This window comes from Cryptomeria japonica, chromosome 3 (assembly GCF_030272615.1).
Source record: "Cryptomeria japonica chromosome 3, Sugi_1.0, whole genome shotgun sequence".
NCBI lineage: Eukaryota > Viridiplantae > Streptophyta > Pinopsida > Cupressales > Cupressaceae > Cryptomeria > Cryptomeria japonica.
Window position 1 is genome coordinate 328596903 of NC_081407.1, and position 22881 is coordinate 328619783.

At 37.7% G+C, this 22881-nt stretch overlaps 1 protein-coding gene across 5 annotated transcripts in view; it reads right to left on the bottom strand.

The window, feature by feature from the left end:
- Positions 1–22881, bottom strand: part of LOC131038371 (sulfite oxidase) — a 158921-nt gene that overhangs the window by 58004 nt on the left and 78036 nt on the right. For all 5 annotated transcript variants that reach the window (XM_057970786.2, XM_057970785.2, XM_057970788.2 and 2 more), the window contains 3 exons: positions 20438–20556; positions 20125–20220; positions 19146–19256 (listed from right to left, as the gene is read on the bottom strand). In XM_057970786.2, coding sequence (XP_057826769.2) covers positions 19146–19256; positions 20125–20220; positions 20438–20556 — 326 coding nt within the window. The remainder of the gene's footprint in view (positions 1–19145; positions 19257–20124; positions 20221–20437; positions 20557–22881) is intronic.

The window sequence follows — 22881 nt, forward strand, 5'->3', positions numbered from 1 at the left end:
AGCCTAAAAGAATATTTTCACTCCTAACCCTTCCAAAGGGTCCAGAGCGAAAATCCTAAAAACTATCTTATCCTCCAAATTTTGTGCTAAGTTAGGCCTAGACTAGGGTGAGAGAATTGGAATGCCTTGGAAAGATGTTTGACCTTCAAAAGTGTGAATTTTGAGCTAAAATGAGAATTTCACTCCTGACCCTTCCAAAGGGTCCAGAGCGAAATTCTGGATAGGTCTTGTCCCTGGCTAAGTTTTTGAGCGAATTCTCCTTTTTGGGCCTTGTGAAGATCAAACCAATGTTGCCAAGTTGAGGAGTGGATTCAATATGAGGGAGTCCAGATGAAGTGAAGTGGAGGAAGTGAAATTGAGTGTGAATAAGCAAGCAAAAAATTGAATTTCGCTCCTAACCCTTCCAAAGGGTCTAGAGTGAAATTCTTCATCTACCTATTTCCTCCTTGTGTCAAGTCAAGACTTGGAGTCCTAAGGCGTAGTTGAGGTTGAAATGATGTTATTTTTCCCTGCAAGATGGATTGAAATGAAGAAAATGAAGATTTGTGACCTAAAAGGTGAATTTCGCTCCTGACCCTTCCAGAGGGTCCAGAGAGAAATTCCCAATATCACTCAAATTGCTCATGATAGAGGTCAAGTTGTGGATTCCTAGCCTTTGGTGAGGAAAAGGATAGCGTATGCTTGCCTTGGAAGGCATTTTGGAGTAGAGACATGGTGGAATTTGTCCAAAAATGCAAAATTCACTCCTGACACTTCAAGAGGGTTCAGGGCGAAATCCTTTGAAACTGCTATTTTTCACCTTGTTGGGGCCAGGCGAGGAGCTAATTGTGAGGTAATGTTGAAAGGAGGTCTAAATGAGCCAGGAATGCTAAATTCGCTCCTGACCCTTCCAGAGGGTCTAGAGCGAAATTCTAGATAGGGCCTGTCCCTAGAAAGAATCTTGAACAAACTTCATTTTGATGTCTTCTTGTTGATGATTTCAGGTAGAAAATGCTATGTTGAAATGAATTTATTATGTGTCCTTAATCATCTTTTGGTTTGTCTTGCAGTTAAAAGAAGACCAGGCCAAGACAAGGACGACCTTCTCCAGTCCAGCATCATCAGGGACGACCTCTTCCAGTCCAGCATTTGAAGGAAAGGTACACCATCCATCCTACACATCAAAGACAAAGGAGGTTAAAGCAAGGGTTCGTTGAAGAAGCAGAGAGTTTCAGAAGAGTTAATTAAAGTTAGCTTCTTAGCATCATCAAATTGAATATCTACCAAGTTGCAAGTGTCAGACAAGGTGGCATCCCAGTCATCGCTCCTCCAGTCGGATTGGTCCACCTCAGCATGTCCAGAATCAATGTACCTGACTCATTGGAGATGGCACAAACTTTGATGTACCTACCCCAGTTATCCATTGGTCAAATATTCCAGAGAAGACATGTGTCCAAATAATGCAATTATTTCATTGGCCGGAATTGAGTTTGTTGTAACAAACCCTAATTAGGGTTTTCATTGTAAAATCTAGACCATTGATCTCAAGTTGATCTGAGCCATTGAATTGTATTGAGGGCACTATATAAGCCCTGGCTCCTCATTTGTAAGGGTTAGCTAATAGACAATAGTGAGAAAATAGTTGATAGTCTATGAATAGGTAGTAGGATAGCAAATAGAATAGCAATTAGAGTAGACTAGGAAGACAAGACAAGACATTGTTGCCTCAATTGTAAAGACTTCTTTTTCATTGAAGATATGGTGAAATATGTCGTTTTGTTGCAATTTGCATGGTCTCTTGTTGAATCTTCATTTTAGATGATAGATAATTAAATTAAATGAAAGAAGTTGTTGAATGCACCTATGTGGAATCCGTCTAATCCATACCACTAGCCTCTTACTGATTGTAAGTGTGCCCTGTGTGGTCAACTGGCATAAAATGAGCTTAATCTCAAGTCATTACACATCTATTGTTCATGCATTAACTTGAATGATGATCAGTATCTGATGGTGTCCGATTTGAATATATTTGAAGCATCCCCCAGAAGATCGCATCGAGTTGGTGTTGAATTGTTCAACTTGGTGGTGAGACCCAGCCCAGTAGGACTCCACCTAGTCGTTCATCCATCTTCTCGCATTCTAGGTAGTAGAGTAGACTTCTGGAACCCTGCATCTTTTGTCATTTGTTTGTCTTCCAATTAGTTAATAGGACCAGTGATTCCAGCAAATCAGACGTTTAGGTCGTCAAGTGTAAGTCCCCTTGTGATTCCAGCAAAATCACATCATACCACAAAGAGCTTATCCACAAGTAGAGAACCTACATACAAGAACCTTGGAGTTGCCTCGACTGATCCTTCGGCGAGATCTTCAGCAGTCGGGAAACTTTGCTCAAGAGAGGATAAGGTACCTTTAGGTATTTTATTATGTGTTCGCATGTGCATAAAAAACACATCAACCGGTTGTAATTTGGCTATTTGAGCACCTTGATATGCATTGACAGGTATATTCCATGCTCGTTTCAAATGTACAACACCACTAGTCCTAGGAAATAGTGTTTGACTTAATACACCTTGAATAAAAAATAATGCTTCACTGTCATTTTGTTCATTTATTTTAAGCTCTATTTTTCACTAATTATTTAAGGAAATAACATCTTTTGGTTTTTAATGTCCTCTATGGACAATATCCCATAAATCCTTTGATTTGATGATGCTTGAATTTTTGTGCTCTAATATGCAAAATCATTCCCATGAAAAAGAGAAATTAACAACCCCTATGTACCCATCATGTTTTCCATCACACTCAAAAAATACACCTTGTACTCATTCTCAAAAATTTCTTACTAGAACACACTTTCCCTTGGTTGTTTCAATTACAAATGTCCTCTTAAAAAGACAAAATTCAACAATCTATCTATGCACTTGTTTGTCTTTAGGAAATGAAATTTTCCTAGTAAACCATTCAAAAAAACACAATTTGTATAAAGCCAACAATTTGCTACTATGCTTACAAAAAATCCTTCAACCAAAACCAACAAAAAAATATTAAATTTTTTATAACAAAACTTACCCTTATAAATGTTTTCTTTTTGACTTATGCCCCTATGGACATAACAAAACATTCTCAAAAAATGTGTTGGTTGATGAATGGCTTTTGTTCCAATTGCATCAAGTTTTGCTAATATATGAATAATTTATCTTGACTTTTGTCTCCCTATGTGCAGTCTTCCACATGTACAACAAAATTTTCCTAAATTTCCCTCTATTTGAATACCACACGACTCCTTGCCTTCATTTGCTTTTGTTAGACTGAATGAAATGAGAGATGAAAAAAGGTTTAAAAAGGAAACCCCCAAAAAAAGATGCAGCAGACTCCTGATGAAATTCTTTTGTGCTTTAATGGATGTCAACACTCTATCCCAAATCTATCTTTCTATAGGAAAATTGGGTCTTAATACATCACCAAGATCTTTCTTGATCTGATACCCATTGAAGGTATTTATTTGGCAATAAATTAAAACTATGATGATCTATAGATTGTCCACCAACATTGTATCAATGCGAAAATGATAGAAGGCACTCCAAATATCTCCATTTATTGAACTAAGGTAATGTAAATTTATAAGAATAAAACAAAACTAAACCAAAAACGGATTTCTATCAACTGTCCACTTACAACTCACAAATTTCATTTTCTTCAAAATAACTTGATTTAATGATAATAGGCATTCCATAGTCAGCATAGCTTTGGAAAGTACATCTAAATTTGGCTTTCAATAAAAGAGAGTGAAGGGACTACCATCAAAATAATCCTATTTTTTTATTTTACAAATTAATCTCATTCATAAGATTTTGGAAGCCAATGGCTCAAATTGAAGTGCTAGCGTGGGTATTTAAATCAAAGTAATTTATAGCCCTTGGACTTGGATGAAGGAAGTGGAGGTTGCAGCCAGCCAAGGCATTAATTCTGAATACAATTTCTATTGGAGTTCAGGAGGATAGGAAGAGAACATGGGTTGTAGATGTAGAGGAATGCAAGATAGGTTTTTGCTACACCCTTAATCTTATAATGTGCATAGGGTTATGAGTAGTTTGCTTGTGGCTGCCCTAACTCTTAATTAAGTTCTATAATCATTAATATAGTTTGTATAGGTAGTTAAGTCAGCTTGGGGGTAATCCAAGGCATAAATATGGTATAAATAGGAGGTAGAAGTTAATTCTTATCATCATATTGAGCATTTTATTCTTATTGAAGACTATTGGAGGTATCCCCCTCAAAGTGGCATATTACTATCATGTATTTGAAGTATATTTCATATTACATTCTTCTATCATGCAAGTTGTTTCATTGTACTTTGATTGAAGCTGCTTGTTCAATTTATAGTCATAGTCTTTCATTCTTTCTTACAAACAAGGTCGTATGACTTAGGGCTGCTCAGCTAGAAAAGAGCCATGTAACTAGAGAATCTTCAGATGGTTTGTTGAGAAAATTTGTGACCTACTGCCCACGAGAAGATGAGCTATGGCTAATGAATGCCAAAGAAAAATGCTTTGCAAGAGATGTCCCAATAGTACATTCAATTTTTGCAAAAGGCTTACACTGCAATACCCAATTCTAATGAGATTTGGCTTGCTGCATTCAAGTTGGAATTTGAAAATCATAAACCTGAAAAGCCTAGAATGCTTCTTGCTAAGTTTCATTGGAGAGATTGCATAGAGAGATTCCCAATGCTTCTCATCAAACATGCTTTGCAATGTCTTTACACTTTTTTTTACCTCAAAATATAGCATATTGTGGTAGAAAATCTAATGCTACTATCAATCTTTCCAACTCAAGTCTCCCTAGCTCAATGTATTTGGCTGGAAATGTATTGATTATTTTGGGATTTTCAAGTTTCTTGGAATCCTTTTTTCCTTTTCATTCTTATTATTCTTTTCTTTTCAATCTATTATTGGTTGTGTTGAGAAGAAATTGCATTTTTGGATACCTGTTGTGACGTATTCACACATCACCCCATTGCAAATGGGGACCTCCTGCTTTTTGCTTTCTAGGGTAGTTTTCTTTGCTTGGTTGTTTGGGTTTATGCTTTTAATCTTTGCATTGAAGGGTCGCCAGAGGGTTCATTTGGATAGAATGGTCTTTTTGAGTTAAAGTGAGTCAAATGAGTAGCAGGTGAATTTGGATTCCTTTTTGAAAGCCTCCCCTTGGTTAGGCCTGGGACTTGTTTCTAGGGTTGAGTCTTGATTGAGTTTGAGGAAGTCATTGTATCATGCTAGGAGTCTTGCCTTTTGAGACCTATGCCATTTAGTCAAGTCAAGGATGTGAATGAAGGTGTGAGTCGTTTGAGTCAGAGTGTTGTCAAGAATTCCCCTCTTGCCTTTCAATCAAGCTAAACTCCTACTTCAAAACATCAACTAAGGAGAAATGAACTTAGATCTGCCCTTGGACATTAATTTGAGCAAATTTTGATCATGAACCATGAGGAATTTGGATAAAATTGCCAAATTTGCTCTTGACCCTTCCAAGGGTACAGGGGCAAATTCTTCAAATGAGAGCTTCTTCCCTAAATTTGGATAGAATACTTCATTGCTAGGCCTTGTTTGATACAAAATTCACTCATTCCCACTATGGAGGAGCAAGACCATGAGAGCTAAACTTGAAAATTTGAGAGAGACTTGAGAATTTGAACTTTAATGCTAAATTCAACCCTGGCCCTTGTTTATCGCTACAACTGGTAAATTAAATACAGGAAATAATAATGTACATGACAATGCATACCAGACATGACAATAAAATATATCTTTATTCGCACATTCAATTATTACAGAGAAGAGACTGAAGATGGTCGACCAAGTATTACAATAGATCTAACAATACCATGCCACTTCATTGACAGTACACGACATATTTAAAGGACCCAACAGTTGCTGTGAGGCACACAACCATCAACCAACTGACAAATAACTACGTGAGACTGACAACCCACCCAATACAATTAATTAATACCTTGTCGGATAACAAATATTATCAAACATAACAATAGGCAATTTATGCCGACAACATCATCCCCTCCAAAAGAAAAAGTTGTCTTCCAAACGACAAGTAAACATCAAGTAATATTCGGGAAGACTAACGAAGCCAAAAAAGAGCTTTAACCAACATTTGCAACATGTCATGAAGAAACCACTTTGTTGTACGATGGCATTGAGAGGATTGTACCATATATGACATGATGAGAACTCCACACGGAGGCTGAGGTTGATGATGTACGGCTGATTGGTGTTCCCATACAGGATGCAACCACTATCATACGATGCGAAAGAAATGCTCTAGTCATACGGTGTTGACATAGGCTTTGTCCGTATGAGATGAAGTATCCTCCGTATGGTGTGGGCAATATGATTTGTTTGTACGTGATGGAATTGACGTACGACATAACTCCTTGGAACTTCGAAATGTGTCGTATGGAAGGAATGCACCTGTGATACCGTACGAGATGAATGAACTTGCCATTCGTACGGAATGAGCTGAAAGTCGTACAATACAAAGCAATGACCGTCGTGAAGTTCGTATGATTATTCCACAATCATGTCGTATAGTTGGATGTACGGTTCTGAGGTGATGTACGTGGAAAGGAGAAGGTGGTTGTATGGTGGTGATTCCCTCATGGCAGTTTGATGTCCATACGGTGGTGATTCCCTCATGGCAGTTTGATTTCCATACGGTGATTCCCTCCTAGCATTTTGATGTTCGTACGGTCGTAATTTCCTCCTGTCAATTTGATGTGATGTCGTCTTGGTCTTTACTTTCCTTTGTGTCTCCTTTCGTATGGACTCCTTTGTATAGGTTGAGCCTTATTTCCTTTGTCCAACCCCGAACCCTGCCAATGTATGGTTTGTCTATGTGGCTTTTCTGAATTTCGCCTTTGTACGGCTTTGTGGTACGAAACTCTTCTTGGGTAGTATTCCGTAGGGCGTACGGATCCTTTTGAGGTAAATGGTGTGCTTCCAAATTCTATACGGATTTGTTGTACGAATGATGTGCTTTCAACTTGTACAACCTCCTCTCATACAACCCCCCTATAGCATACAAATGACGTGCTTCATTATTCCTACAACTTATTTTCTCCTCATACGGCCTAACCCCATACAATTCCTTCAAGCTTGTTGGACTTTACACTTCCTCAATTTCACCAATCTGTAGCATGTTATAGTCCAGGTGGAAGATTTCATAATCCTCCATCTGCCAATGAAATAATCCATTAAGAGAACTCATCTCATCCTCAAAGCAATCTTCCAATTCGAGCACCGCTTCATCGTTGGGTTTCATGCTTTTCCTCCCTCCGTCCATACCTAACTCTCCACCCTCAGACTCAAAGTCCAAGTGTGCCAGTTCTTCACTCACCGCCTGGTTCCTCAAGTCAATGATGTGCTTCCTCCCGTCACTCTCGATTGAGAGTGTGTTTCGCTTCCAGTTATGATTCACCTTGGCAGTAATCAACCATCCCCTCCCGAGCAGTGCATCATACGCCTTCTTCTGTAACCGGATGACTACAAAGTCCAAAAAAAATTGTTGTGTCCCAATCATTACTTTTTGTGCCATCAATGTTCCCAACGGTTGGATGTTGTGCTGGTCAGCACCTACCAAGTGGAAGGTTCGCGGCCAAAGCTTTGGCTTCCCCAGACATTTCCATGTGTCTTTTGGCAGTACATTTACTCTCGAGCCTCCATTGACAATGGTGTTTTTCAACTTCTTCTCCATTATTTCCATCTCAACGACCGCTAGCTGCCTCCTGATGCTCACTATCAACAACATTGGATCACTGGACTCATTCCCTTTCATTGATGGTTTTCTTGTCAGTTCCTCCTCGTGTGGCTTACATTGTTTTTGGATGACTGTGTCATCACTGATTGTGTTGGCAATTGCCATTCTCAGTTGCGGCATAGTTTGAAGAAGGTTTGCCACCTTGATGGGTACGATTGTTTGTAGCACCTTCTTAACTATGTTCTTCTCTGACTCCCGCAATGACATACTTACAATTCCATTGGTAGTTACTTGTTCCTTCACCAACTCTTGTTCTACTTCATCTTGTTCCTTTTTCGTACCAAAGTTTGAATACATTGCCTTTTTTGTTTGTGCTCTTGTGATTGCCAAAACTGCGTCCTCTTGTTCCTCCACGTCCAGCATATTAATACCCTTCTAATTCGGGAAGTTGGTGTCTTCATGGTCACCTGGTCCACACCATTTGCACAATAATTGTACGTTGTCTTTCTTGTTATGGTAGTCTCTCACAAAGTGTCCCCATTCACTACATTGCCAACATTGTATGATAGGACATCCTCTAGAGTCATACTGTATTTGGTTTCACCCTCGGTGATTTCCATAACCACTTGGCGGTACATTTTGTGATTTCGATGGGCTAGACTCTCCTTGTGTGAAGAGTACTTGTGTACTTCGCATCTTCAAATTGTATGGGCACTCCTTGATTGAATGCCCCAACACTTGGAAAATTTCACAAAACATATTTCTAGGACAATTACCTTTCATGTGCCCCTCCCTTTTGCACTCAATACACCATAGTTCATTACCTTCATTGCTGGTTCCTTTCTCAGCCTTCAATTCTTTCATCATTCTCAACATATCTCATCAAAGGGATCGTACAATTTTGGATTCTTCGTCACTGCTACCTTCAGTGGTCTCATCATCATCGATCTTCCTCTTCTCTCAGGAGGAGGTTTTATTTTCACTCTCGATGTCCGTCGCTCAATTGTACGCATCGGCTTATGAGGACGAAGGCACTACTTTCATCTTCTTGCGTAGTGAGGGTATCAATCCCTCCATGAACCACCTCTTCTTCAACCCGTCGGCTGGCTGGTTTTCAATCTTGTTCAACAGTTCTTTGAGCCTACGGTTGTAAGCGCATACACTCTCTATTTTCCCTTGCTTAGTATTATAGATTTTGGCCATGATCTCATTATCATCCCTCAAGAGTTTGAATTCCTCCTGGAACTCCCTCTTCAGATCACTCCATCTCGTCTTGTGTTGGGCGTCAAGGTCTGTGTACCAATCAATGGCGATCCCCCGAAGGGTGGCGGGAAATGCCTTCAGCCAGTAGTCCACGTCATCTTGGCCATTTGCCTCCCAAATGGTTATGCATGTTTTGCAATGTCGTACCGCATCCTCTGACCCTTCTCCTGTGAACTTCGGTAGTTTCTGCTTCTCCTGAGTGTTCAACATTATTTTCACTCGGAAGGTATGTGTGTATTCGCCTTGTGTGTCGGACCTGGGTGGACTGTTTCGACCACTACATTCTGGTGCTTTCCCTGCACTCTCGACCATGCAGGCATCCTCTACACGTCCACCTTCAACATCCCCAACACTTCAAGTACTTCCAGGTGTGTTGGACTTGACTGAACTGTTTTGACCGCTACGTTTCGGTGTTTTCCTTGCACTCTCAGACACGCGCGCGTCCTCTACATGTCCACCTCCAGCATCCCAACACTCTAAGTACTTCCAGGCTTTGACTCGTCTATGTGCTCCCTCCGACCGAGGGTCGGCAGATCACCTAATTGCTTGGTCTTGACCACCCTATGGCCTCTTCTCACCTTTGATGGGATCTACAAACATGAATCACTCGAGGCTGACCTGATTTCTTTTAAGGCAACGACGCCAAAATGTTTACCGCTACAACTAGTAAATTAAATATAGGAAATAATAATGTACATAACAATGCATACCAGACGCGGCAATAAAATATATCTTTATTCGCACATTCAATTATTACAGAGAAGAGACCGAAGATGGTCGGTCAAGGATTACAATAGATCCAACAATACCATGCCACTTCCTTGAAGGTACACGACATATTTAAAGGACCCAATGGTTGTCGTGAGGTACACAACCGTCAATCAACCGACATATAACTACCTGAGATTGACAACCCACCCAATACAATTAATTAATACCTTGTCGGATAACAAATATTATCAAACATAACAATAGGCAATTTATGCCGACAACAACCCTTCCAAGGGTACAAGAGCGAAATCTTCCCCTCTTGACTCCTATTTTGGATGAAAATCTCACTTTGAGGCTTGAATTAGAGGAAGATCAACTTGAATTCACCTTTGAAAATGAATTTAAACACACTTGGACTTGAAGATTTGATGAGGAAGAGAAGAATTTGAGCCAAAAGATCAAATTTGCTCTTGACCCTTCCAAGGGTACAGGAGCGAATTTCCCTAAAATCCACGTTTGCCTCTTACTTGGATCCAAACTCATGCTTCTAAGGCTTGATTGGAGGAGAAATGATCTATCCATGCCCTTGAAACAAGATGAAACAAAGTTGAAAGATTAAGAAGTTTAGAATTTGAGCAATATTGTCAAATTCGCTCTTGACCCTTCCAAAGGTATGGGAGCGAATTTCCCTAAGATCCTCCCTTGCACCTAGTTTGGACCATAAATCTTGCTCCCATGGTGTAAAAGAAAGAATGTTAATACCTTGAAAGTGAATTGAAGAAGTTAAATGCACTTGGAACATGAAGAAATTGAGAATTTGGGTAAAAACACCAAATTCGCTCCTGACCCTTCCAAGGGTATAGGAGTAAATTTTCTTAAAACACCTATTTGCTCCTTGATTGGGTCAAAATCTTTGTTCCTATGGCATGATTGAGGGAAGGTTAATCTATCCATGCCTTCAAAGTGAATTGCAAAGAGTTAAGTGATAAAAAAGCAAAGAATTTGTGCAAACTTGAAAAATTCGCTCCTGACCCTTCCAAAGTTACAGGAGCGAATTTTCTTAGAGGGTCATGTACCTTCCAAAGGTACTAAAGCAAAATTCTTGAGAAGACCTAATTCTTCACCTAGAACATTGAATGGATCCCGCTTGGAGTAGATTTGAGGACAAATTAGCATGATCTTGATGAGAGGGTGGTTGGAAAAGACAAGTATAAGGCAAGTTATGAGAAAAGAAGTATGAATTAGGCCTAGAGGAGGAAATTCGCTCCTGACCCTTCCAAAGGTACAGGAGCGAACTTCTTCAAAGGACCTTGTACCTTGCCTTAGCCCTTGAGCAACCCCATTCCTAAGCAATTTCGGAGGCCAATGACTTGATGTTGATGGAGGAAAGGTTGAGAGATAAAGATTTGAGCAAGTTGAAGGAAGAATTGAGCAAAAAAAAGCCAAATTTGCTCCTGACCCTTCCAAAGGTACAGGAGTGAATTTCTCCAAACCACAGGAATAGATCCTAAGTTAGATGGATTCTTTCCCTCAAGCTCCTTTCTAGGGTTAGAATGACTTATCTATGCCTTAAAGGAAAACAATTATGAAGTCTAAAGCCTTAGAGGATGAGTGATGATGAGAGAATTAAGTGAAATTGCCTAGTTCGCTCCTGACCCTTCCAAAGGTACAGGAACGACTTTGTGCTAAGGGTCCCGTACCTTCCAAGGGTACACAAGCGATTTTGATGTTAAAGGCATGTACCTCTCAAAGGTACAAGGGCAAAAGTGTATTGCATTGTGGTAAAAACTGAATGGAGAGGAGGCTAGATGCAAGTCGGCCTAGAAACAAACAAGGCGGTTTGATGCATTAATAAACCAATCTCACCTTTGGTGCCAAGAGCAAATTTGAATTTCCAATGAAGAAGTCGGCCAGCTTGGGGAAGATACAATTAATTTTATTTATTCAAACAAAGTCGGCTTTTCAAGAGAGAGGTGAAGGTGCCTATATAAGAAAGAACACATCTTAGTCATTCATCATTCATTCAAACACATTCTTCTCTAGAGCGAATTTAAGAAGTAGACTTAGGAGGCAAATTTCATCAGCAGATTTTATCAAGTATTAAAGAAGCCAATTTCAGATCTTAAGAAGGAAGGTTAATAATCTTCATGAGCCAAATTCTACAAAGAACAAGCTGGAAAGAGCAAACCGCAGCAGCTGATTTGAAGGCGAATTTCAAAACTTAATAAGGCAGGTCAAGACAAATTCAACAATCTTCAAGCCTAGACCTGATTCTCCAAAGTGCGAATTTAAGGAACAATGAATATAATTGATGATTGAGGAGGCGAAATTTGGATTTAAAATGCAAGCTTGCATAACAGCGATCCTCCAAAGGTGAATTTGGTATACTTAAGGTGCGGACCTGAATCTTTTAGGGTAGTGAACTTCTTAGAACATCATTTAGGAAGGAAATAAGTAGATTGAACAAGGACAATAAGCATGCTCTTTCCTTCCAATATCAAGCTAAAATTGATTTAAGTATTTTCTTATTGATGGTTTGAAGTGAGAAATATCACGTATACTTAATCATCTTTTGTTTGTTTTGCATATCAGCAAGACCAAGTTGGAGGAAGATCGTGCGAGGACAAGAAGGACTTCTTCAAGCTTCATCCACATTAAGGATGCCTTAGATGCATGAGAAGGTACCCAAGGTGTTGCTAAAATCAAAGGACTTCAAGTGTTAGAGCTATCCTCAAGGAGATCACAAGATATCAGAAGAAGGATCTTACAAACACTTCAAAGAGAGATATGCTACTAGAGAAGGAGTGACTTGACTATGACCTTCTACCATCACTATGTAAAATCAAGAAGAAGTCTCATCAAACACAAGGGGTCAAGGAGAGGTACGCTATTCATCAAGTACATTAGGGACAAAGGAGGATCAACCAAGTTCTTTGCAAGGGTACATTGAAATGATCAAAGAAGCAGAAAGTTTCAGAAGAGTTAATCAAAGTTAGCTTCTCATCATCATCACATTGAATATCAAGAGATACAACATTCCTTAACAGAGCAAGTACCAAGCAAAGTGGCATCCCAGTCACTGTTCCTCCAGTCAGAAAGCTCCACATCAGTGTGTCCAGATTCAGTGAATCACGCTTATTCATGAAGGCACAAACTCTGATGTACCTGCCCCTGTTTCCTATTGGTTCTCATGCATTGAATGTAACTTTCTCATTCATTGAATGTAACTTTCTCATTGGCTAAGAGAGTTTGTTGTAACAAACCCTAATTAGGGTTTCTATCTTGTAAACCTGGCCATTGATTGTAAATTAATCAGAGCCATTGAAATGTAAAGAGCTCTCTATATAAAGCTTTGGCTCTTCATTTGTAAAGGTTAATAGTTGGAAAATAACTAATAGTCAAGAGTTAGTAGTTATAGAATAGTCAATAGTCAGTTAATAGGTAGATAATAGCTAGAGTAGAGTAGGAGGAGAAGGCAAGAGATTGTTGCCCAACTCGTAAATAAACTCCATTTTCATTGAAGTTATGGTGAAATGTGTTGTTTCTTGCAATATGCATGGTTTCTTGTTGGATCTTCATATTAGATGGTAGATGATTAGATTGAATGAAGGAAATTGTTGTATGCACTGGTGTGGAATCCGCCTAGTCCATATCACTAGCCTCTTACTGATTGTAAGTGCGCCCTGTGTGGTCAACTAGCATTGAATGAGCTTAATTTCAAGTTGTTATACGTCCATTGTTTATGCATTAACTTGGATGGTGATCAGAATTTGATGGGAATGATTTGAACATATCCAAAATATCCCTTAGAAGATTGCACGGAGTTGGTATCAAATTTTTCAGTTTGATGGTGAGACCTAGCCCAATAGGACTCCACCTAGTCATTTATCTATCTTCTTGCATTCTAGGTCTTAGAGTAGACTTCCTGAACCCTCAATCTTTTGCTCTTTTTTATCTCCCAATGAGTAGTTAGGACTTAAGTTCCAGCTAATCAAGCATTCAGACAATCGAATGTAAGTCCTCTTTGTGAATCCAACATAATCACATCACACCAACAAAGCTTATCCACACATAGAGACCCTACATACTAGAACCTTGGAGTTATTTTGATTGATCCTTAGGCAAATCTTCAGCATTAGAACAACTTTGTTCAAGAGAGGATAAAATACCTTGGTATTTTATTCTGTGTTCTCATGTGCATGAAAAACACATCAACAATACCTAAGCTTGTATGTCTTGCTAGAAAGTTTTAGATTGTTTTAAGGTTGTTGCAATCCCTCATATGTTTATTACTCTTCTTGTTAGGCTCCTTATGATGATTCCTACCAAAAAATTGAAAAGTTCTTAAGATATTTCTTAGGGATCCATTTGATTAGGGAAAGGGTTTCCACAAAGTCACTTGGGAGTTTTGTTGTCTTCCCTTTGACATTGAAGGGTTTGGTCTTATTGATATCCATTATCAAGGGTTGGCTTTGTGTGCTAAATGGTTTAGCAAAGAACTTGAGGGGAATGAAACCTGCAAAATGTTGTTGTGACACTATTTTTTAGATTTTTTCATGGTAGATAGACTTGGAAAAGGCTAAGATTTCAACTCATTCTCATTATGAAGGAGCTTTCAATTCATTCTCATTATGAAGGAGCTTAGGCAAATTTAGGGCATTTTTTTTGTAAAAACCTATGGAAATCTTGGAAAGCTATTAAATCTTGGTTACTCTAGAACGAGAATGATTCTAGAACTAATATTTATATCAATCAACACTTTATTTGGTGGTCTCTTGTGACCACTTGCTAGGATCAACCTTTAGCCAAAGTCCAAGTTATCCATGCTTTCATTTTTTAGAGGAATTTGATCCATTTCGAACCCTTTTTCTAGATCAATAGAAATGGACAATCTTGGCTTAAAGAATGAAATGTAGGTTTTCCAACAAGGATCTTAAGCCTTTTTAGATCATTGTTGAGTTGATTCCTCCAAAAATGCTTCACAAGGTTGGGATCATTCTCCTCCTTGAGGGCATGTTCATGGTTGTGGTCACAATGATCATACAAGGAATAATTCCCATGGCTCAGATAGCTCTCCTCAATATTGAGGATAGTAGACACGTGTGGCTTTTATTATTCTTCATACACATGATAAGGGCACCTCATGTTGTCTAGACAATGGTAAGGTACCTTAATTGAGTTTAGCTACCTCTCTTATGAGGAATGCACCATAGTCTAATGGGGAAAATCAAGCAAGAATCATTACGGTGTGGGAGCAAATTCCTAATGCCTAGGACCTCTTCAATGGTTGGGGGAAACCCTTAGATCACAACTCACCATCTTTTTCCAATATTTGTCACTCTTGTTGCATTGAGTTTTGATTACAATTGCATTTTTTTTGGTCTATTTGTTTAAGGATTTTCTTTTCTTGGGATATTTGAGATGTGATCACATTCCAGCCACTTTTTTTTTTGTGAATTAATGTAAAATATCTCTTTTCTAAAGTTATATAATAGAAACTTATATATTAAAAAAACTAAAAAAATTCAAAGCTTGTTAATTAAGGTTTAAATTTTGAACTCTTTATTTAATTTTTATTTTGAGATTAAGATTAGGGTATTTGTTTACTTTTAGGTTTTATTTTGAGGAAATTTGGTTTAGTTTTAAATTTTAAATATCATGATTTGATTTTTTTCAATGAACCTAATATGTCATAGTTAAAGGATTTGACAGGGGCCTATTATGAGCTTGTGCCCAACTTGAAAAAGATGAAATGTAACTTTAAAGGGTCCAAAGTATGGAGGCGTGATGTTAAGGCTTGTAAAAATGTCTTCATGACAAAACCCATCAAGTTGAAAGAGCAAGGAAATTTCTTGGATCATTTACAACATTACTTAATGATATTGAATTTCTAGACAGAGAAAAAGAGCATCCACACTATAAGCCACAAAGGCAAGATCATACTAATTTATAGAAATCATCTTGATCTTCCAAAAAACCTAATGCCAATGGGGGCAATGTGGATACACCTCGAGCTCAGCTAGTTGTAGTATTCAATTCAATGTTGTCTGTTCTCTAGATTATAAAGTAATGTTTGATGTAAATTTAATTAAAATCCTAGCTTTAAATTTTGTCATACAAAAGTCTACGGAGTAATATGTAAAAAAATGTGGTGCAAAATATGAGTGTACTTGTTGAATGTTGTAATTAGTGGGCAACCATGGCTTGTATTATAATGTCGCATTAGTGAAAATATGAAAGAAATTGTACCTTGACTAATTTCCTTGTGCCATTAAAGAGTGGCATGGTCTTTGCCAATCTATGGATGCATTTGGTAAAGTAAAACCAGAATGTACATTTTTTTCAATTTAATGATGTTGTAGAGTTTGGGCCACAATATGGGATGAAGTTCATTACAATAATGATACTAATTGTATGGGTACAAATATATTTCTAATGGATAAGAATTAATAGATTATAGCTTTTTTTTGGTTCCCATGAGTTGTAGATTGTATTGATTTAAGTTTTTAACCTCAAGAGATATTGACAAACTTCCATAGGTTAAATCAACAATTGAGAAAGAAAGATCTATCACAAAATTCATATACAATCACACTAAAGTTCTCATTTAGAAGAGAAATTTTCCAAAAAGAAATCAGATTTTTGGCTCATGTGTGAGTAGATTTATCACTTTCTTGCATTGCAAAATCTACTATGCAAATTTAACATGAACACAAATATCTGTTCCATGTATGTGGATTGATTCTAACTTTGCTGATTGCATAGATGGCATAACCATCTCATGCCTTATTTATGATGAGTTCTCAACAATGGCACATGAAATTGTGCATATATAAGAGCCATTAGTCAATGTGTTGAGAATAGTTGATGCGGAAAAAGGCCCCATAATTTACCTTTTTGAGATCATGGATAAGGATTGAAGGAGGCAATAAGATCCAAATTACACAATACGAAGGCCAAGTATATGTAGATATTGAAGATTTTTAATGCGATATGAGATCAAAATATGCATAATTACTATCATTTTGCTAGACACTATTTCAGTCCAACATTATTTTTTGACAAAAGATTCAAAGGCAGTTTAAAGGTGGTTGAGAGCCTTTTCAAATGCAATACAACATTTTTTCCTTGATAAAGAGGAGCAGCAAGCAATTATAATAGAATTGATAATATACAAATAATTGAAATATTTTTTCCAAAATATATACTATCGATTCCAAGAAGATTTTAAAACAATGTATTCTATTTTAAATCAATATTTGTCTTCATTTGTTGCTATTGATGTTCCCAACATTGAGAAAGCTATGAGAAAGTCTTGGGTAAATATTGAGTCAAAGCTTATTGAATGTGTTGTTCCCTCATTGTCCCTTGTTTTGGCTACTAGTTGTTGCATTAGTGCTATGGCTGGGAATGTTGACATTAGTGGCGTTATTGGGGTTTCTCCTACTCTTGGTTGTGTTAAGGAGACCATTAATGTGCTACCATCCTATTGTGTGGATTGTTGAAAATTCGACCATATCTTCCTCTTTGGAACTGGTTCTAGTGGAAGAAGATTGTTATCTTAGGGTGCCTAACTTTGTTGTTGAGAGATTGTCCCTCGTGCTTGATAAGTTTTTGATTGAGAGGTTTTCTTTCTCTATGCCAAACAATGAAGTGGTCAAGAGATGGGTGATGTTGAAATGGTTTTTTGGTGGTCATGTTTTGATATCAGACATAGCGTTCACGGCTTTCCCTTGTTTTCCTTCTTGCTTCAAGAGGATTGCATCTAAACTCTTTATGGGAGTCCTTGCTTCTTGGGTAAAATGGAGTTTTCCCTTAGTAAATGGAAGTTAGGTTTTAATGTAGAGGTTAATCTCATTTCTCGGGCCATCATTTGGGTCAGGCTCTCGAGTTTACCTTCGGAATGTTGGGAGGTTGAGGTTTTGGATGGTATTGGACACCTTACTTGGAATTATCTTTTGGAGATAAAAATAATATACTATTGTGATTATTCGTGGCATGGTGTTTTGAATATCTTGGTTGCTACTTTTCTGGTTTTGATGCTGCTCCTATTCTCCTGTGTAAGCCCATTCTTATTGGACATGAGACTCACTAGTCTTGGCATGGGATTCTTGTGAGTTGGGTGGCTTCATCACATTATCTTTGTGTGACATTTGCTAGTCCCAAGATTTCTCATCTTGGTGTGAGCCTTATCTCCTAGGTGCATTGGTTATTTGAGATTCATGCATAACTTGCTGGATGTGAGGGCTTGATTATAGATTTTATGCTAGTCGCTATGTTTATTCCTTTGATGTGAAACTTCTGATTTAGGCATGAGACTTCTCCTTGGATGTGGGTTTCTTCCTCGCCTAAGGTTTCACCCTACATGATGGCGTGAGCACCTTATCCATGTTTGGCATGAAGTTCTTCCTGGTGTAAGATCATTTGTAATGGCATATCTCTTCCCTTCTATGCATTGTGTTCTGCTGTAATGCATTTAAGATTATTATCAATTTTCAGACTGAGTACTTCAGCAATAAAGGTCAGAGTTTACTTGCCACTTTTTGTTCTTATTGTGTTCCTTATTGGCTTGGTTGCATATCTTGTGCTCTACTTTTGTTGTTAAATGCAATATTTTGGTTAAACACACCAACCAGCAAACATGTTAAACCTGCAAATCTAAAGTTTCAAACAGCAGCAACACATTTATCATATGAAAAAATTAGAGAACTCAATGAACAGAATGCACGCAAACTGTTTGTTTAAATGTCTCCCTATATTGTGATAAATCCATGGTGGATTAATGATCAAAGCTTCTAGACAAGCTGCCCTGTGACATAAAACTCAGAAATTCAATGTGGCATGCAAAGTGTTTGATGAAATACCTATGCATTGAAAGATTGGGAATTTGCAAAAGAAATGGTCCAGAACAGGGGTAGCATATTACATTGAGAGTCTAGGATCGAGGTAATGTTGAGAGTCTAGGATTGAGGTAATGTTTACTGGCAACATTGAACAAATTCAATTTTTGTTTGTTTTTATATTCAAGCACCATATTTGGTATGAAATAATTAAAAAACAAAATTATTTTTTACTTCATTTAATTTGTTCTGAGTTTTTCTTATTTTGAACTCAGATAACTGAATTCCATTTACACTTTTAGATTGCCATATCAATAATGTGTAAATAGAATGTTATTATGTTTTCAATTGTGTGACTTCTTTGCCTATCTGCTGAAAATACAACAAAGGCGATTCCCTTGAGATCATCTATAAGACATAATTAAACTTCCTAGGCATCACACCCACTAAACAAAAGAATAGTAATCATAGTAAATTTCTAGAGATGATGTAGTTTTTTTTTAAATCACTGAATTAAGAATAGTTATCAATAAAATGTTTACTTGTTCTTAAAAACTTTTCTAAATTCAGGAAAAGGAAGACTTCTACCTGGAAATCATTTGCAATCACATCGATCCTGTCCAGCCATTTAACTGAGCGGGCACCAATTACACCTGGAATAGCCACACGAAGGGGATATCCATGGTCCCTATTCAAAACCTATGAAGAAACAAAAAAATATCTAAGCTTGTATAGTAAATTAAAAGCATTATCCATCTCAACAGACATCGGCGAAAATAGTATTTGCTAAGCTGAAAGCATTTTGAATTAAAGAACCAATCGTTCAAAATACTCTAAAACCCTCATATATAATTTTTTATTGTTTGATTAATGTGACACGAGGAGACACTTTAATAAAAATGCTCGAAAATGAGTTAAATTCTATTAGCATATCCTACTCTCATTCTGATTGAACAGTGTAAAAATAAAAACAAAAACAAAAACAATAGCTTTTTGGTGAATGCAACAATTCACAAATCAATATTTGTTTGCAAGAGAACGACTTTGGGGAAACTTCAATCACAAAGGCGGGTCAGGATTGAGGCAAACATAGAGAGAATACAGCCGACGAAGTTCAGAAAAATGCAGATAAGTTTGTCATCTCCTACAAAGAGGTTGTAGTTTAGACATGTTTAAATTTTAAATATAGATATGCTTTTTCCCTCAACGTGTGAATGGAGTTTGTCATTTTAAGTTTCAGATTTGCCAATATGCTCCCTCCAATCATTCAGATTTGCCAATATGCACTCTCCAATCATTCTCCTTTTAACATTCATCATGCCTTTCAGCATTATTAAAGGTCCGTAATATAGGAGAGTCTTCAGATTTTTTGTGTGCTCCAGTCAAACTATCCGACTAGCACAAACACATTCATTCTTAAAAATTTGGCTATAGTAATAATTTAGGAAGAAGAAAAATCAGAGAAAAATTGTCAGTACACCAAAGTCTCAGAACAAAAGCACATAAAAAAATTATCATTTTATAATCACTAATGACAACCTACTATGCAAAGCACTAAGTTTCATACCTTGCCATTCATTTCATATGCAAGAAGCACATCTGCTTTGGGATTTGTGGCATGAAGTAGAGAAACTGATGCTTTGTATGGCCCTCCATTTTCTTCCTGGAAATTACCGCACATGAAACAACAATGAATAATTGAATAAGAAGGGCTGGACTCAACAAAAACCATGCCTTCCATTCTCTAAATCAAATGGAAGATGATTAACAATCAGAAATGAAGAGTGAAGCAATATACTGTTCCTCTCAAATTACAGATGCACACTTTCATAGAATAAAGCAAAAAAAACTTCAGAATCTTTGTCAACCAAAATACTAACCTCACAAGCATCCACACTAGTGAATTCAACATGTTTGCCTCCTGCCTCTGTATTTGCTGTATTTTCAGGTATACTTGCAAGTTTTAAAAGATCTGAAAGCTTTGCCCCTCCCCAAACAGCTGAAAAAACAAAATTGGATATCAGAAAAATAAAAACCACATACGAAATATAGAGACTTTTAGGACAAAACTGAAGCATTCAGCTTGAGTGTATATAGAAAATAAGGCTACAATAAGCTTATTTCTCTAAGTGATTTTAGTGCATTGTTACATATGGATATGCAGCATGTAATTCAAGATCAGATGCTTGTAAGTTGAATGTTAGGACAAAATTAAAGCATTCAGCTTGAGTGTAGATAAAAAATAAGGCTACAGCAAATTGATTTCCCCGGGTGATTTGAGTGCATTGCTCCATATGGATATGCAGCATACAATTCAATATCAAACGTTTGTAATTTGGCCCTCAAGCCAATAGATTATGCCTTTAGTGCAGGACTTAGTGAGCATTTTATATGAATCAGCTGAGATTTGGTGAGTGATCAGCAGAGACTCACACATGAGTTGTGTTGACCCAGCACGGATACATTTTGGAGAATTCCACATGAGATTTTTAACAGGTGAGACTTTTGCCAACCACCATGAAAGAGTCCATACAAAATTTGATAATATACATTGGAGAATGGTCAGGATTAAGTGGGCCTGGCTGGTACCAGAAGGGGCAGGAAGAATGTCTCCTTGAAACTCTCCTGAAAATTCATGGTCAATGATCCTCCATATATAGAATTTTGTAATGCATTATGTCCTGATATTCCAAAATATGGATGAGAAGGGGAAATGGAACCTTTTGGTAGAACGAGAGGAAACTTCTCAGAAGGGATACAAAGATGAATACCAAATAGAATGTCCAAAAACCTTTTATTTTTATCTGCCTTTATGATTTTCCAATTACTGCTCAACCAATGATACAAGGCATTTGTTTTGTCCTTACTGCCAAGCATAATAGAGGCCCTTGAGTCAACTTGGGGATCAAGGTTGCTGAGGATCAGAGGGTATTTTTAGATTAAATTCTTTCTACTAAGCATCATCATTTTGAATAACCATCGTCAAGGGGTTCACCTCTGTTTCCCTTAGTGGCCTCTCTCACTTTGTTTTTTATTACATTAGCAGGGAAGGGGCCCTAATTCTGCACAGAATAGCAAAATTAGAGAGTAGAAACACAGCATCTGGCATCAAATAGCCAGACAGCCAAACAGTTCACAAGCATCTCTCAGAAGTAATCAAAAACAAGCATATCAACATAGCTATACATACTACTCATATCCATCCACCATCTACCCATAAAATAACTACTAGCAGCTAACTGTAAAGAGTTCATAAACGTAGTAGAGAGCTTAATACTAACAGAAGTCTCAAGCATATGGCATGCAGGCCTATTCATATAAAAGTTCCCAAAAACACTAAGATTAAACCAAATCAGTTGCATCTTAGTCATCCTTGATAATGTTCCAGTCACACTCCAGCCGCTGCATTTGCTCATTCCAAATTTCTGGGCATCCAGTGTCCTCTTTCTGCTCCATCTCTCACAGATTGTCGTTCTTCCCTTGTTTCTTAGCTTTCTTCTCCATCTTACTTTGCCCCAAGACAAATCCCATGGCTACTTTCCTCATTATGCCATCAGTTATAGCACATAGAGAGTTCAAGGATTTTCCCATTGACTGGTATCCCTACCTATACTCTTCGACCTTGGCTTCAAGGTACATTACCTTGACTTGTAGCTCAATTATCTAGTTCTGCTAATTTTTGGCATTGTACTTTTCATTGTAAATGGGAGTGTCCTGAGAGCATGGCACCATTTCTACATCGTCTAGAGAATTATGGGGTAGGAAAATCAGTTCCGAATCGTCCTTATGCTCCTGAGAATCACTCTCATCATTCAACTCCTCCTAACCTTCTTCCTTTTGTTCCTCCTCTTCCTCTTGATATTCCTCATCCTTTGCATCCTCACTGGAGGATTCATCATCATTGTCTGGGGTATATTCTTCAGCTGGTTCAGGGGAGCTATCTTTGGTTTCGATTTTGACTTGCTTATACTTAGCAAGGAGGCGAGCAGACCTACTTTCCCCTGAGCTACCCTCCTTTTCCCTTTCATGTTGCACATCCTCTTCTCCCTTAGAGTCTTGTAAATCAAGATCAATGGTGATGTTCCTCTTACTAGAATCTTTATCAAGCTTTCTAGCCTTAACAGGGTTGATTTTGGGGGTTTTTGACTTTCTTTTATCAAGTTTGGTTTTAAGTAAAGCCACTTCCAGGATTTCTGGTTCTCACTCATCACAGGGTTTTTTGCCCTTAGATTTTGCAGTAGGGGTATTTTCATTTGAGGGTAGGGGGTTGGTTTCAATCAACTCAATTCTCACAAAAGAGCATTGGGCTTCATTGTTTTGCTCA